Source organism: Punctularia strigosozonata, assembly GCF_000264995.1.
Source record: "Punctularia strigosozonata HHB-11173 SS5 unplaced genomic scaffold PUNSTscaffold_5, whole genome shotgun sequence".
Taxonomy (NCBI): domain Eukaryota; kingdom Fungi; phylum Basidiomycota; class Agaricomycetes; order Corticiales; family Punctulariaceae; genus Punctularia; species Punctularia strigosozonata.
In genome coordinates, this window is record NW_006767437.1 from 1527280 (window position 1) to 1543005 (window position 15726).

At 55.4% G+C, this 15726-nt stretch overlaps 5 protein-coding genes across 5 annotated transcripts; 1 reads left to right on the forward strand and 4 right to left on the reverse strand.

Annotated features, from left to right (window-relative positions):
• Positions 1–67: 67 nt before the first annotated feature.
• On the reverse strand, positions 68–1527 carry PUNSTDRAFT_101864 (FAD/NAD(P)-binding domain-containing protein; the record flags this gene model as incomplete). The annotated part of the gene is made up of 9 exons (XM_007383108.2): positions 68–143; positions 203–269; positions 320–526; positions 585–763; positions 833–959; positions 1010–1167; positions 1223–1273; positions 1325–1355; positions 1422–1527. 9 exons carry the CDS (start codon positions 1525–1527, stop codon positions 68–70), a joined length of 1002 nt encoding a protein of 333 aa, XP_007383170.1.
• A 1219-nt stretch (positions 1528–2746) lies between these two features.
• PUNSTDRAFT_52059 (uncharacterized protein) lies at positions 2747–3752 on the forward strand. Its single transcript, XM_007383109.1, is given in 6 exon segments — positions 2747–2899; positions 2961–2982; positions 2995–2997; positions 3039–3088; positions 3134–3604; positions 3671–3752. The coding sequence occupies 5 exon segments, from the start codon at positions 2769–2771 to the stop codon at positions 3498–3500; spliced, it is 573 nt and encodes a 190-aa protein (XP_007383171.1). The 5' UTR covers positions 2747–2768; the 3' UTR covers positions 3501–3604; positions 3671–3752.
• Positions 3753–4991: 1239 nt separating this feature from the next.
• Positions 4992–6604, reverse strand: PUNSTDRAFT_125904 (uncharacterized protein; the record flags this gene model as incomplete). The annotated part of the gene is made up of 6 exons (XM_007383110.1): positions 4992–5239; positions 5307–5545; positions 5606–5894; positions 5965–6111; positions 6169–6273; positions 6334–6604. 6 exons carry the CDS (start codon positions 6602–6604, stop codon positions 5214–5216), a joined length of 1077 nt encoding a protein of 358 aa, XP_007383172.1. The 3' UTR covers positions 4992–5213.
• A 2942-nt stretch (positions 6605–9546) lies between these two features.
• On the reverse strand, positions 9547–12726 carry PUNSTDRAFT_101867 (Ent-kaurene synthase; the record flags this gene model as incomplete). Its single annotated transcript, XM_007383111.1, has 6 exons — positions 9547–9646; positions 9706–9761; positions 9819–11369; positions 11428–11714; positions 11771–11891; positions 11947–12726. 6 exons carry the CDS (start codon positions 12724–12726, stop codon positions 9625–9627), a joined length of 2817 nt encoding a protein of 938 aa, XP_007383173.1. The 3' UTR covers positions 9547–9624.
• Positions 12727–13621: 895 nt separating this feature from the next.
• Positions 13622–15698, reverse strand: PUNSTDRAFT_86421 (cytochrome P450). The gene is made up of 8 exons (XM_007383112.1): positions 15351–15698; positions 15108–15294; positions 14967–15055; positions 14849–14908; positions 14743–14798; positions 14444–14690; positions 13936–14382; positions 13622–13865 (listed from the first exon to the last, which is right to left on the reverse strand). Exons 1-8 carry the CDS (start codon positions 15672–15674, stop codon positions 13722–13724), a joined length of 1554 nt encoding a protein of 517 aa, XP_007383174.1. The 5' UTR covers positions 15675–15698; the 3' UTR covers positions 13622–13721.
• Positions 15699–15726: the final 28 nt, after the last annotated feature.

Here is a 15726-nt window from a genome sequence, read left to right on the forward strand (position 1 = left end):
CGCTGGGCGGCCTTGATAGCGTACACCATAACTTGAGCATCGAACGTAGTTCCGAGGCGATTTGGGTTTATGAGTGGAGCCTGGAAGGGATTGGTGGAGTTGATACTAATGGTACCATGGTACCACCTGGATTACAGAAGTAGCTACAAATGAACACTGTCGATCAGGGTTGCCCATTTGACGACCTAACAAACCACGGTACCTGAGGTGTGTTGAAGGTACCCGCGGCAAGGACGATCTCCTTCGCGCCGTGACGTTGTACCCAGAACCTTGGGTGATCATTGTAAGCACGGTAAACACAAAGCAGTGTGTGGCTTACCGTCAGCACTCGACGCAAACTCGACGGAGTCGAATACGGGCTGCCCAAATTCTCGATTGTTCGAAGTCAATCGTGTCACACGATTGACTTCGGTAGCATGAGCGTGTATCAGAACGCATAGATTGGGTTGAGCCGCAAAGTCGTCATTGAGGTATGCGGTCGCCGCACTGCTACGAGTGCCGTTTCCGATTGTAGCCTGAATCCAAGCTACCCGATGACAGTCAGCTGCGGAAGCGAATATCGGTGCATTGTGTGATGGGTTTACCTATTCCCGATGGATCACCACAGTTAACATCCAAGTTATACGGGAACTCAGAAGGAAGTTCTTCCGTTGTTTGTATGACGCGATGAGTGGACGGCCAGAAGTAACTGGTCAAGCTAACTTGCAGGGGACCGGCGTCAGAGTGGAACGCAGGATCATACCGCGGATCGAAACGTGACGGGCTGGGGGGTATCAGATGCTCGTTCTGTGGATGCGACAACGATAAGCCCCATAGTATTCTACTAACATACTTGGAAAGTAAGTGACGGGCCTTGCGTATATACAGTTGTATGCCTTCCCAAGACCAGCCCGGATCACCAGTGATCCCCGCGTATTTATTCCAGTCATCGTCAGAACCCCTTGTGTACGCCATCGAATCTATTCCAATCAGTATAGGTCTTGGGCATTTACTATGGTATCTGGCTTACTGATCGAGCTACTTCCTCCTAGTAACTTCCCTCGTCCATACGTGACCGAACAGTTGTTCAAACCAGGCTGCGGAACCGTCGTGTAGTTGCAATCATACTGGGAGCCCCACAACCGAGGAGTGAGGAAAGGGACCTCGGAGTTTAAAACATTCCAATTGCTACAGTAATCGGCTCTTCGTCTTGGACATGTTCGTAATTTTGGGATTAACTCACGAAAGCCCGGCTTCTAGGACTAGCACCGACACTCGGGGATCTTCGGACAACCTGATTGAGAGCATGCTACGTCCCGTTTGTGATATAGATAAGAACACTTACCTATTGGTAACTACAAGCCCCGAGGTTCCTCCTGTAACTTCATGTTTAGCTCGAACTACCGACTTGAACGTGTTACCTCGAATGCGACGAGCCTCACCGCCAATAATCACGAAGTCACAGTTCTTCTGGGGTAGGCTTGATACATCATCATAGACCGCAGCGAGGGACGTCGAAAACAGAAGAAAGCTGCACAGGAACAGCATACTGAATGGCTGCGAACGTATAGCACACTCCAGGGGTAGTATTCTGTTCGAGGTCCAACACTCTGCTTATGAGCTCTCCAGCATGGAAGGCAGTATACTAGCATGGGAACAATCAGACCGCATCTTCAAGATTAGAAGGTGAGCGAAGGTTGATTGCCACGTATCTCCCCGTTTGTGGTTTGGCACGAGGCGCAGTGTGACCTACATAGAATAGACCATCCCCTGGAACGGCAAGGAAAGTCACAGTCAAGGATGAGAATCCGGGATCAAGGACACGCGGCTTTGCCACACGTCGGAAAGGTACAATAGAAAAACCCGAAGGCGGATCGTCGAGAAAGAGCAACTCGTGTATAACTTCATGAGCTGCGACTCACAACCGGCTTGACACATCCTCCACTATCTCGCCATACCGCCTCCCTCTCTGACAAGCTCCTCATCCCGCTGTTGGATGCATACTTACCTCCGTCTTACGATGCCCGATTGCACCGACCAGTTCGCTACGGCCATGAGAATACCGTGCAACATGGATGGAGTCACTGTCAGGTGTCGTGAACACATCACTTTGAATGGACCCAGCATCTCCGAGCGGCATTGTGCGTAGTTCCTGCCTGTTAGGGTGCATCGGTAGCACATCGAACGGTAAAGACTCTTAAAGATCACATCTTGCGATCCCACGGTCCACCTCCCGTTGTCTCACGCTCAGTGCGGGGCTCCGTGCCATGCTATCTATCGCGGTGAATAATCTCTACTGATCATGGCGTCGAGTAGTAGGGAAATATATCCGAAAAGCGCTGAAGTGCAACGACGCTGCGAACTGCTGCGACAAGTGTCAAGCACAGCCTACTTATGGTAACGTCCGCATGACATGGTGGACTGCGGTATCGTTGGCAAGCAATACTTTAGTCTTGGCGGTCAAATGTCGTTCTAGGTGCCCGGCAAGCTCCACTTCTCGCTGGTTCATCTAACCGTCTCTACAAAAGGCCCCCGACTGAGTCCTTCAACGTCTGTAATCGTAGCCATCGACGTCAGCGGTGGTGAGCGGGTTCGGGTGGGTGCCTTATGTAATCATCCCCCCGCATTGCTCGGGTCCGAACCCCCTCCTCATTTCAGGATAACGTTAGGGGGGTCGACAGGAGTAACGATTCCGCCATTCAAGCTCGGTGAGTCACAAAATGACCTGGATAATGGCATATACTCACCATTGTAACCAGTTAATTGGCAGGCACCAAGAGACGACGAACATGGACGATAGATCATTGCCACGATTGCCGATCGAACTCATCGAGGCCATTGTGGATCGAAGCGACGCGGCATCCCAGCGAAGCTTCGCGCTGACGTGCAAACTTCTGCTGCATCGAGCGAGACTTAACATCTGGCGACATATGACCTTCTACGAATTGGAGGACCTCGAGTTTCTCGAATCAGCGCCGCACCTCATTCCCTATACGAGAGCTATGACGTTTCAGAACTTCACTCTGGACGAATACTGGTTCAACTTCCTGACCTACCTCCCCCAACTACAAACACTGGAAATCGAGAACGCCACGGGATTGGGCATCAACTTTCCGGACGTCATTCGCGGGTTGAGCTCTTTGACGTCACTCACGCGCCTAAAGCTCGACTACGTCCCGTTCGACTCCCTTGTATCATGGCATTACGCGCTATCCGCCATACCACTTCTGAATGACCTCAGCGTGGTCGACATTGAGTTTATGCCAGATGCCGATCATACACTACCTCCAGATGCAAGACATCTTCACCTGCAAGCTTTGGAGATGTCTTATATCAACGAACTCGATCTAATGAGTGGATGGGTACAGGCCGTGGTTCCAATCGACTCTCTTCGACATCTCTCACTATCACTCAGCTATCCGGAAGACGCGGATATCGCCAGCACCCTATTCGAGCACTTCGGCCCATCGCTTCGGAGTATCGAGCTCGTGCTCGACCGGATGCAAGCAGGTAAGTATTGACGCCCGCTTCACGTTCGCCATACCGTTAATGGAGTGTCAGACGATTTCAATAGCGTCACTCGGCGGCTAAATCTGCGATCTTGCGCCATCCTCCAATCGTTGACCTTCAAGGTTGGACCAAAATCAGACGGCAGCGCGTCGATAACCTGGATTTCGGACGTATTACGCACCATTCAGACCATCTCTCTTCGAGAACTCGCCCTCCATATCACGGACCACCCTTTCGACGTTCAATTACAAGACACGTTCCCCATACTACACACCCTTCGAGATCCGCGGTTTCAATTCGTTGGGTCGCTGACGATATTGGACGACGTCACGTTCAATACAAAGGAATCGGCAGTCAGGGGGTTACAACGTTTGCTTGAGATGCTGATGCTCACCGGTGCTCACCAAATCGAAGAAAAGGAGCTGCCTGGGCCCATACGTGTGTCACTGGACCATATGCCCCGCAACATGACACGCCGAATATTCGACCTTCATGATTCCCAGGATGTCCAGAAGTGGTCATCTGCGGAGGGCCACTTTTGCCCTGGGACGGCTCGGGATCTGTCTAGATACATGATAATCACGGCCGAGACCTCGGAGGAGGGCGAGCGTCTTCGCACCGTGTCTTGTTTGCTCTGAGCCGCATCCCCCGGCCATTGGTGATGCTATATCTATCGCCATCGCGAATCAATGTAATCATCAGTGCTTCCGGATTCTGACTGCTCTACTTTGTATTTCTCCTTGGCAGGTTCACTGGACCTGAGCTTGTAGTACGTACAATATCATTACCTCGCACGTTCTGCTTTCACATGGATAGAGCGATGACAAGCTGCGAGGGCATCTCGCGCACTGCACGGGACAAAAGCTGGTTATCTCCGGCAGCGATTGGCGATTCTCATGGATCAATGGGTGGCTCCCGCTTGGAGCTAAGATACCGGGAGGCCGAAATAGTTTTGAACGCCGCACGACGGCTTGCATGCAACTTGGAATACGCTAGAACATCATGACTGCAGTTCGACGATGACATGAGAACGGGGCTCTAATGCAATCCTTGGATAGAAACAGAGGATAGAACATCGACCCGTCCGCTGGAGTGTTTTGACCTTGTGCCTGGCAGAATTAGTGTGACACAACGATAACCATGCGATTTACAAGACTTCTCTATATGGACACACTTCGCGAACGTCACCGAAGGTTCTCTCTAATACACGCCTTCTCCACACAGAATTGCAAACGCCCCAGTTCTGATGAGCAACATGTACTGCTTTGCCACTACTTATCGTATGTAGAGGACCTGTTCCTGTCGACCCCTTCAAGGTCGGTCATAGGTATATTATCAATAGACCGGCGTTAGGACAACTGATCGATGCAGCGATTGTCAAGAGCCCGGTTGCTTTTTCATCTTACTCGCCGGATTCGCAGCAAAAATAGATAGAGCAACGATAAGTACTATGAACACGACGCGAACGCAGTCAATCTGCTATCGAGAACAATATACAGGGACGTCCAGACGTCAGGCGTTTTGTCATTTGACCGCGAGGGCGGTGCGCTACCCTAACGTACAAAGCGAATATGATGAAACAACAGGTATCGATGCGAGAGATGACGGAATTCTACAATGATATCTGGTGGGGGCCTGGTGAATGACAGAGAAATATAAAGAGTCCAAAGACGGCGAGAACGCGTATTAATGGCTCTCGGAGTCCCGGCGGGGTGGTGCTGGTTTTAATCTGCGCCCTTGGGATGCTGAACTACGAAACGTCGAATCAGCACTTCTGGAAAGCCAGTCACGAGGGGGAGTGCATGAAGCTATCGCACCTACGATAGGCCACCGCGATTGGCCCAACCCACGCCGGCATCGGTGCGTCTGCAGCGTTTTGGAGCTCGAGAAGAACAGGCCGCAAAGGTCGCAAACCCATTCACATTCCTTCCCGTGCTGCACGACTTCGTGGCGGAGAAGATCGTGTCGTCGGGAGAAAGTCTCCTTGCAAGTTTCGCATTGCAAAGACTTCGGGGCCCGGGGTTTGTGCGTCTGCATATGCGTCTTACGGGTGTATCTATTGCGTGAGAGACGATCAGCGGGAGCGGTCTCCGGCTGAAACGCCGGAACCACGCACTCAGAGGTAAACATCCGCGTGCACGTTTTCTCGAGGCAACGGAACCGGCGGGCGCGCTTGACGCCTCCACGCGATGAGTCCGGAGACGCCGACCCATCAGCGGCTGATAGGCTACCTGCTGAGTCCTCGGGGCTGCTGTGCTCCATGTGGCAGCCAATAGACTCGGGGGATGTGAGGGCAGCGGGACTGCTCCCGACCATCGAGGGCGAGGTGAGGACATCTTGGAAGAGACCGTTCGACGCGTCCATAGTGTGGTCCATGAAGCCGTCCGCGAGTGCTGCTGCGTCACCTATGTGCGAAATGAGCCATCGTCGGGATCGCCTTGACAACAGCCTTGCCATTGAGCGCGGGCTCCTCACCCATTGGTAAACCCAAGTCCATCCCGAGAATGGCGCTCAGGTCAAGGGGCGTGTCGAAGATGGAGCCGGAGCCGAACGGGTCGGTGGCGCCTTGTAAGTGGGGGTGGTGCGGCATGGTCGACATCTGCGGCTCCGGTAAAGGTGGTACTGTACGATCCTCTTATATGAGTACGCTTCCATAAACGCTGGGCAACGCTGACAAACCTTCGAAAGCGTTCAGTTGAGTCTCGGGAAGCGGGGTCCGCAGCGGCGTTGCCGTCGTAGACTCCCCCGAAGACGAAGGCGATACCGAAATGTCCCGCTGGCATTCTTCGCACGTTCATCAGGATGGGACAGTCCTGACAAAGGAAGAGGCTATAGCCTCCTTACCATCGGTGAAGTCATTGTTATCCAGCTCCTGAGCGGAGGAAACCGAGGCGAAGATACGAAGCCCGTATCCGTTCCTGCCGTCCGTCTCCTGCAAATGGATGCTCGCGTTGGGGTTGACGAACCAGTCCGGAGGGTTCGGCCTCGAGAGCCGGGCGATGTCGAAGGTGAAGCGGCCCCGCTGGGCATCGCGCTCGACGACGATCTGAGAAGCGGTGAAGAGATGGATTGGGAAGCTGAGGGTCATGTTGTCGGATGTCCTGAAGGCGGCCATGGTAGTGACAGAGTGTGAACGTTATATAGGGACGTCCGCCCTAACACTACCTCCGACTTCGCCCCGACCCACTGGCCGCGATCACCTCGGAGGGTCAACCGATTTTAAATTCCATTATCTTACCGAGCGCGCCTCCTTACACAGGTCATCGCGGTGGGAACGGGAAGAAGCTGCCGGGTTTGATCTTACATAAGCACAATCGTCCATTCTTGGACGATACCCGTATCACGCCAAGCCACCCTGCGAGTTCATCGCAAGCAGTGAAACGGTGAGAGCCAATCGCGACGTTCGAATGGAGTAGGGACGATTACGGACTCCTCTGCGTTCAACTGCAAGACTGCATACCGGGACCCGTACTCAGCAACTGACGCTCGAGGTTTGGCCAAGGTTTGGCTATACATATTTTGCCTCGCTCAGGCGCACATCAGCTTCGCGGTGATGGCATTACACGTGCAATTACCGCGCTCCCCATTGGGCGTGCGTTATATGCGAAAAAGAAATCCACGAAATCCCCTAGGATTAGGGAATTGATAATGAGGTCGAGGAGGAACACCCCTTGCGTCAGTGGCGTAGCGATTTTCCCATGGCATCGGTGCGTAGTCCGTCGCACCGTTAGAGGCCGTTTCAGGCTGCGGTCAAAGAAGGTTGCTATCGCGCAGAGCTTCGTATTTGAAGATTATACGGCGCCCATACCTACGCAGGGCAAAGAATTGGATAAGGAAGGGTTATTACGGTGCTATGCACGCGTAATCCATAGTATTTCGATGATCGTTAAGGATCCGAAACGCAAAATGACCGCATCCCGCCCATCACATGGCATGGGGTGGGAGGTAGCGCCTGAACGCCGACCAATATATGCAGGGCGCTCGTGTACATGCGTACATGACGTGGAGCGGATATTGACACGTCCAAGTAGGTTGTAGAACATCACGGCGACTCGTTTCATGCATGAACGGATGAACTGGTGGGGCAGTATCGCGACGTCGACGTCTGTAAACGAGGGCGGTACTCGCATTCATAATGATCGGGTGAACCCGAAGGTACGTCGGCCGTCAGTGGCGGTGCTCGAGTATCGATTAGACAAACTTCTTCCGCGCTTTCAGGAGGTCAAGAGGTCGTTACGTAACCCCTTCACCAGGATTCCGTTCCTGATTGGTTCTTTGGGCCACGTGGTCTCTTTGTCACTTTCACGCATGCAATGAGCACCGTGCGGAGGATCGCTTAAGAGCTCGGTGGAATCAGCAAATAAAGCTTCTTTGTCCAATCTGGACTGTTGCGATTCCGATTTATCTCGTCGTTTTGGCCCCTTTGTCCGATTTTACGACAGGGCGTGTGTATCGAAGTGTCGAAGTCAAGGGACAGGAAGAATCACGTCGATGTCGCAGAACTCCACAGCTTGAGAGGCTGCCAAGCAGGTGCGTTTCTGCGCTGTTCTGCTGTGCAACGACTCCACCGCACGTGCACTGCGAGCGCCGGGAACATCCCTCGGCAGAAAACCGATTTAGGCTGGCACGACGTCATCCACCCTTCCATGATTAGATGTACGGCGGCCTGCGCGAAGTTGTTGCTGGACGTTTGCCAACACCATCAAAAGGGTGTGCGCGCTGGCCGGTTTTTGCGTTATCGGCAATCGTCCCGCAGCCAGAAATCGCAGCCGTGATCCGCTTGCCATACCTGCTCCGAGTATCCTTATATGTCTCCTTGCGACACTCTAGATCGCTCGTCGTCTGGTCACGTTATATCATGCAACGTGGAAGCAAAACCTCAGATTTAACTCCGAATACCTAAATCGGGCGCGCGTCGTTGCTGCATGAACGATATATTTACTTTCCCTTCGACCATCAGTAGTACGTGGACATGCCGTCTTGCTTGCGTCGCCGCAGCGCCGGGGTCGGCGTCTAGTGCCTCGCGCGGTAACTCTCGCCGATCCGGATTGCCGCAACGACGTAGTCTGAATGAGCAATCGCCTTCTGCTTTTGTTCTCACACGGCATCTTCTTGTTGTGGTATGGGCATCTTTCTGTCCACGATGCGCATGAAGAAGTTATCAGAGCTACGAGGCTGCTTGTCTCGTCCGGATGGCCCTGGGTCGCTGGCGGGCTTCTGCTCCGTTCCGAGTGTCTCTGCGGTCCCACAATCGTCCCAAAGCTTCGCCAACCTTGGCTGATCGGCGTAGCTTTCCCATCTGATCTCGAGCAATAGGACGTATGTGTCGTCGTATCATGGTATCGACGCAACTTCAGCTACAAGTCGATATCGCGCGAGGCTGCTCCACGCCATTCCCGGTGCGACTGTTGACATATAAACGGCGGACTTAGGAGGAGGTCATCCCGAGCACGAATCTCAGACCGGCAAGGCAGCTACTCTCTATCACGCTCTCGCAATTTCGTACGCCCTGCAAGCTCCAAGAAATACGCACGCTGCTGATCACACAGTGCGCCGACGCATCCGGGGAAAACTGCCCCTGGACTGAAACCTTCAAGTTCACGGTCCGTTTTAGCGGAAAGGGCATGCAGCACCCCGAAACTCGCACTCGTTGCCTTTAGAGGCAACAAGAGCGTTAAATTCCCGCCGATCCCGACTCTGCAGCACGGCGTGCCGTATGGAGCTCCGCGCGCGCCATCATATCATGAATGCGTCAACGGTCGCATCGGCGACATCTGCCTCGTTAAGGCCAGAGCGGACCTGCGCAACGTTGGTTCTCCTTCGCGCGACAGCGCGACTTCTGTTTGTTTGGAGGGCTGGGCGGGCAGCAACACAGGGCGATCTACCGAGAAACCCGCTCAGGGACGGCATGGCATGCATGTGGCGACTTCATGCGCTTCTTCACCTTCGTCTTGCCAATTACAAGTTCGCCTTATGGTCATGTCTACATTCAGGGCTGGACGTTCGATGGCTTTCAGCGGCTCGGCTATCGATAGCAGATTCGAAGAATCATACTGCTTGTATTCCATGCCTATCGTTAATCTATGTGTCCATAATATACATACACAAAATGCCCGTGATATAATGTGCCAGCCATTAATTCCATGTGCTTATGTCCCTGTGGAGTGTGCAAACGTTGAGGCGAGTCCGTGGAGACGAAGATAAAGTTTGACGAACCTGAACTCGTAGATCTCCGTGTACATCTCGCTGGCATTATAGAACAGCCGAACAACCTGGGGGGTGGTTATCAGACAAAACCGAAAATAGAGACGGCCGCAATTTATGCTCACCTCGTGCAGACGCTTGCCGGCCTGGGGGCCGACGGTGCGCTGCGCCACGCGAAGGAGCTCGTCGAACGAGAGGTTGAGGCACTTGCGCTCGTACTCGGAGATGGCTCGGAGCTCCGCCTTGAGCTGCTTCTCGTCCTTGCCCTTCGCCCGGCCCTCGAACTCGGGGAAGAATACCGCGTTCAGGTTCTTTTCCTCCCGATCGCGTTTCATCGAGCCCCAGTCGTTGAAGATGCGGCAGATGACGGACAGGTGCGTGCTGCAGTCCTGGGCGATGTACTTGATCTCCGCCGTCGGGAAGTAGTCCTCGCGCTTGGAGACCTCCTTGCCCTTGTTCTGGCTGTGGCCAAGGAGGCAGGTGATGAACGCGAACGCGTACTGGGACGAGAGGTGGTCCGCCGCCGTCGAGCGCACCCACTTGAGGTAGGAGGAGCGCGGGGAGAGGAAGGGGTCGTACTCGGCCTGCGCCTGCAGCTTCACGTTGTCCTCGCATTGGGTCGTGTGCGCGTGGAGGTAGATCTTCATCTCCTTCCGGAGCTGTGCCTTGTCGTTCTCGCTTGCGAACTCGATCCGTGGGTAGGTGAAGACGAAGTTGACGAAGTGGCCGAGGCGCGCGCGGATTTCGTCGTAGCCGGTGGGCTGCGCCTCGCCGTCGGCCTTCCCGGCGTTCTGCGGGATCGCGGGCGGGATGATGCCCTTCTCAATCCCGGCCATCATCTCATCGATGAGCGTTCGGAGGTAGGCGAGCGCGCCCTCGCCGTGCTTCTGCACGACGATGTCGAAAAACTCGTCGACCTGGAAGTTAACCATGGAGATGACGATCATGTCGAAGATCGTCTGCGCGCTCGCGTACGTCTCCTCCATACCGTTCGGGCCCGTCCAGGAGAAGGGCAGGTACTCGAAGTACGGGTCCTCCTTCATGCCCTGCCTGTCGAACGCGATGTGGTGCACCCTGCGAAGTTCGGGGAGGAAGAGGAAGGATTCAATGAGCCAGGCGTACATGCGCCACTGGGGGAAGCCCTGGTACATCGGCAGCCGCGAGTAGAACTTGGCGAAGCCCTTGATCTTCTCCGCGGACACGTTCACGCCGGTATCGACCGACGCAGGCTCGTAAAGCGGCACGGGGATGTGCATCGCGGAGACGACGTAGCCATTGCAGACGTGCTCGACGCCGTAGCCGATCTTGCCGACCCAGATGTAATCCGCAGGGGCGATGTGGAGCTTCTCTATGGCGTTGACGGAGAGGAGGTACTCGCGCCCTTTGGCAACGGCGGCATTCACTTGGTCGCGGATGAGGTCAACGTAGGGGAGCGAGGCGAGGTTGGCGAGCGCGAGGATGGCGTAAGCGGTCTCCTCCCGGCTCTTGTTGACGCCCCAGGAGCCGTCCTCATGTTGTGATTGAAGGACACGAATGAGGATGCCGAAAAGGGTCAGAGGAATCTTTACAGTCAAGAGGTGCTCGGAGACTTCGGAGAACAAGCCTTGGCCGTGAAGGTAGAGAAGGCGGAGCAAGCCCTGAGAAGCGAGCATGGCAGGGTACCACTGCGATAGATGCTAAGATAATCGGCGTCAGGGCCAAGTCTTGCATCTGAAACGATAGATGATCACTAACCCACTTGTCCTCGACGGGACCCTCGATTGTCCACCACTCCTCGGTGATGAAGGTCGCGGCCTTGATGACTTGGCTGGTAAAGTTTTTAGGCTCGGTAGAGCGGAGGAGCGCGATAAGGATGTTGCAGTTGGCGCTGAAACTGGGGTTGCGCTCGAACTGGAAGCACTGGAAGTGCGTCGGGAGCTCGAAAGTCTTGAGGAGGGCGTCGTAGGGGAACGGCTTCCCCAGGTAGGTAAGCGCCGTAAGCGCCTTGGCGGTGTCGTCGGAATCGGGGCCAACGTTAGCAGCTGCATCGATAGTATGAGTTGACCAGTTACATCGATGAAGCGGAATCAACACGTACCAAACCCGATGATGCCCTTCTCTGCCGCGAGAGCATTGTAAAGCACGTCGCGAATGCGGGCGAGAGCGTCTTGATCGAGCTTAGCGAGGTCGAAGCCACTCTCGACGAGGTTGCAAACGGACTACAGCAACAGGATTATCAGTGGCCTGGTACCACAATTCAGCGTGAGCACATACCCAGGAGAACTCGAACACGGTCGTAGGCCAGACGTTGCAGACGGCGCCGTAGCCGTACGATTTGCACTGCTCAATGACGTGCCTGAGGTACCCCTCGGCCGCCTCATCCCACTTGGACGCATACGTAAGGTAGGCGGCAGTGGAAGACGGCGACGCCATGAGGCTGCCGCCGCGGACGTGATGCGCGATGCGATCAAAGTCGATCTTGCCGACGAACGCCTCGAGCGAGTGGAGGACGGTGGTGTGGTGCTTGTACACGATTTCGATGTCGACCATGGAAAGCTTCTTCTCGCGTACAGCGAAGAGGTACTTGCGCTGTGGGAAGTCGAAGTCGAGCCCAAACGTCGCGAGCTGCTCGAACAGGCTCGGGACGATCATCTCGAGCGCGATCCGCTCCGTGCTCTTGACGTCCCAGGTCTGCAGCGCGGTGTTGAGGAAGGCAACGGCCTTCTCGGAGCGAGCCGCGATGTCGTTCTTGCCGCCATTCCAGGTGCTCTCGTGGTGCTTGAACGCAAGCAAGCACGCAAGGGTGTTGATCACGGCGTCCGCGACGGAGCCATCGCCGGGGAAGCTGCCGTCCTCCGCCTGCTGGTCGTAGATGAATTGGAAGGATTCAGGGAAAATCCATTGCTTCTGGCCGTCAATGGTCCGGGAGACGAGCGCGACCCAGGCGGTATCATAGATGCTGGCGCTCATCGTGCCGAGCCCGTACCGGTCATCGTACCGGGACGTGAGGCTGCGAAGGAGCGCGTTGGCGGAACCGTACCAGTCGGTGGACATCGTTGCGAATGGCGAATGGGAGCTTGATAGATCGGGGTCACAAGCATTTTAAAAAGACAATGTATGCGTCGATGGCTAGCGGCAGTCAGGAATACGTGAAGGGCGAATGCACGGAGTCGCGACGGGATTCAGTGCGGTTTGGCGAGCCGCCCAGTCCGGGAACGCCGCCATCGACCGGATATGGAAACCGACGGCGGATGGACGACTCGGCGCAGTCATATGGCGTCGCGGATTGGCTTTCGCTTTGTTTCCGGTGCTGCCGGACACCTAGAGGCAATGCAGCGGCGTATCCCATTGGGTGGTTGATATCCTCGGACTCGACAAATGCTGCGAGCCCGTTCAACTCGCAAGCCAGATGGTGAAATCAAAGTGAAAGCGCCGTGCGAACGGCAAGTTCGCGCAGGTGGCTGAAAGCACGTGCGCGAAACGCGGTCGCGTCGCGTCCGAGGCTACGCGTCCATCCGTTCGTAGCGGCAGAAACCGCTTCGTCGTACGCATCTTCTGAAGATAACGAGATAAGTGTGGGTGCTGCGACTGAGGTGGCGCTACATGACAGTGTGGGACAAGTACGGGACCGGACACATTGTTCTTTGATATCTCTAGTACTTATCGGCAGCATCCCCCAGGAACGTTGCCATCTCAGAGATTCTGGAACAATTCGCTGTTTCAACCCAGGGCATAGCGTGCGCCTACGTAAGCAACAAATCTTGCTGCAGCTTCCATTCGACCCTGAACATTGCCCGAAAAGTGATTCGTCTTGCATCATCCACCCGAAGCAATAATCTCACTCCCGGAAATCAACAGCATTTTACATTACAGCACGTTTACATTGACTACCTATACAGGTTGATCAACGTATCCCGTTAAGGATTAACAGACAATTGAAATTGCGGTCGGGTTGAGATAGAATTGCGCGTATGGATGCAGTTTAAAGTCGTAGCCAAGAAGGAAACACATGGAATGTCGATAGAGGATGAGAGTACAGAAGAAATCATCTATGAGCGGCGAACGTAATCCATCAGCACCTGCTCCGCCGGCATGAACCGCTGCCAGTCGTTGCGGTTCACGGGCGGGTCCTGGGTGAGCGGGTTGCCCTTCCCGTCCAGAGGCTGGAACTCGAAGGTCGCGAGCAGCGACGCCTAGAACAAGCAAGGCCGCCCGTCAGTTCGCCGTCGCCAGAAAATCGCGTAAACCAAAAGAAACACATACCACGATCGTCTTCATCTCGACCTTGGCCATCCGCATGCCGGTGCACGGGAAGCGGGCGACGCCCCATCCCAAGAAGGGATACGCGAGCTTCTTCGCGTTCACGCCCTGCTCGTCGATCCACCGGTTGGGGTTCCACTTCTCCGCGTCGGGGTAGATGTCCTCGTTCAGGTGGGTGTCGTGGATGAAGTACGCGAGGAAGTCGCCGGTGTTGATGCGCTTGCCGTCGATCGTGACCGGGTCCTCGATGTTGCGCCGGAGCGCGATGATGGCGAACACGAGCCGGATCGTCTCCTTGATGCAACGCTCGAGCGCCGGCATCTCGTTCTCCCACGCGTCGAGCTGGATCTGCGTCACCTGTTCCGCGAGCGTGCCCGGGGCGCCCGTCGCGTGCGCTTGGGTCGTGATCTCGTTCATGACGAGGTCGTACTGGTCTTTGTGCAGGGTGAGCTATGAGGCGGACCGGTTAGGAAAAAAGAGCAACGCGTCTGAGCACCGAAGTAGGACTCACGTATACCCAGGTCCAGGCGGCCATCGCGGCGGTGTTGACCGATCCAGCGAAGAGGATCTTGAAGGTGTACTGGATGATGTCGCTGTCCTCGTCGCCCATGTCCATCTGGTACTGGATGGGGTCGTTTTCGCGGCGACCCTCGCGGCGGCGGGCGGCAATGAGGTTGGAGATGATCTCCGCGAGCTCCTTCGTCGCGGCGGCGCTCTCGCGCTTTTGCTTCGTCGGCCACCAGTTGACGAGGGTCGTGCTGTAAGCCAATCAGCTTCCGCACGGGTTCTACTATGGGAGACGATGCTTACAAATCCTCAGCTCCCTGTTCGATGCCAAGGTAGAGGGAGCGGACGTGCTTCAACAACTGAAGGGGACATTGAGACAAGGAAACAAATCCAGCACAAAGGCGCGTACCTTGGGATCATCTGCAATCTCGTTGCACACAAGGAGACGGCAGGTCAGCTTGAACACGAACTGGTTAAATCGGACAGTCAGCACGCGGATATTCGGACAAGGGCGAGTCCTTTCTTACGGTGTAGATCGCATCGAACGGGTCGACACGGCTCCTCTTGCCCCAGGTGTCGAACTCCTCGGAGATCTCACGGAAGATGGTGGGGAGGACTGAGGCGGAGTCAGCACGACTGCGTATACGAATGACGTTCGAGGCACCAACCATCGGTGATGTATTCTCTCCTGATGAAGTAGAGCAGACGCTCCTTCAGCTTTCCGTTGTCGGTCTCGATCCTCGCGCCAAGCTTGGAGGTAGTGGGGAAACCTCCACGCAGGAAGAGGTAGCCCTGGTACAAGCTCAAGTTCTTGTCACCGAAAAAGAGCTTGCGGCCCGTCTCTCCGTGCAAGACCTGTTCGCCGCGGTCAGATCGTGGTTCATTGCGCGAGTGAAGTCGGGCGGTCTCACGTTGACGGTGTAGCCAACGGTGTTGAACTCGTAGACGCCGCCCTTGAGCGGGTCTTTCTTCTCGCGGATCTGCTTCTTCTGCGCGTCCTTGAGGGTCTTGTCCATGAAGTCATGTCGGGCGGAGAAGAAACCGAGCTGGCCGAGGAAGGGCGTCGAGCGCAGGACGGAGTCGGTGAACGCGTACTGGTAGGTGACGAACGCGGCGAGGAGCGCGCCGAGGCCGGAGACGATGACGGTGCCCGGGGCGGACTCCCACTGGGACTGGAGGGGCGCGGCGACGCGCTGGACGGTCTCGCTGCTGTTGAGGTTGGCGAAGAGGGACATGGCCGGAGACGTGGTCGGAGTAGGGGCCTCTCAGCCGGAGCGCATTAGATAT

Bases quoted from the DNA above. Each gene is read 5' to 3' on its own strand.
- PUNSTDRAFT_86421 (XM_007383112.1), bottom strand. From the start codon at position 15,674: ATGTCCCTCTTCGCCAACCTCAACAGCAGCGAGACCGTCCAGCGCGTC. The intron at 15,295-15,350 runs GTGAGACCGCCC...CGCGGCGAACAG, and splicing joins CCGTTGGCTACACCGTCAAC to GTCTTGCACGGAGAGACGGG. The intron at 14,799-14,848 runs GTACGCGCCTTT...TGTCCCCTTCAG, and splicing joins AGATTGCAGATGATCCCAAG to TTGTTGAAGCACGTCCGCTC.
- PUNSTDRAFT_52059 (XM_007383109.1), top strand. From the start codon at position 2,769: ATGGACGATAGATCATTGCCACGATTGCCGATCGAACTCATCGAGGCC. The intron at 2,900-2,960 runs CTGGCGACATAT...TCAGCGCCGCAC, and splicing joins CATCGAGCGAGACTTAACAT to CTCATTCCCTATACGAGAGC. The intron at 3,089-3,133 runs CTTTCCGGACGT...GACGTCACTCAC, and splicing joins GCCACGGGATTGGGCATCAA to GCGCCTAAAGCTCGACTACG.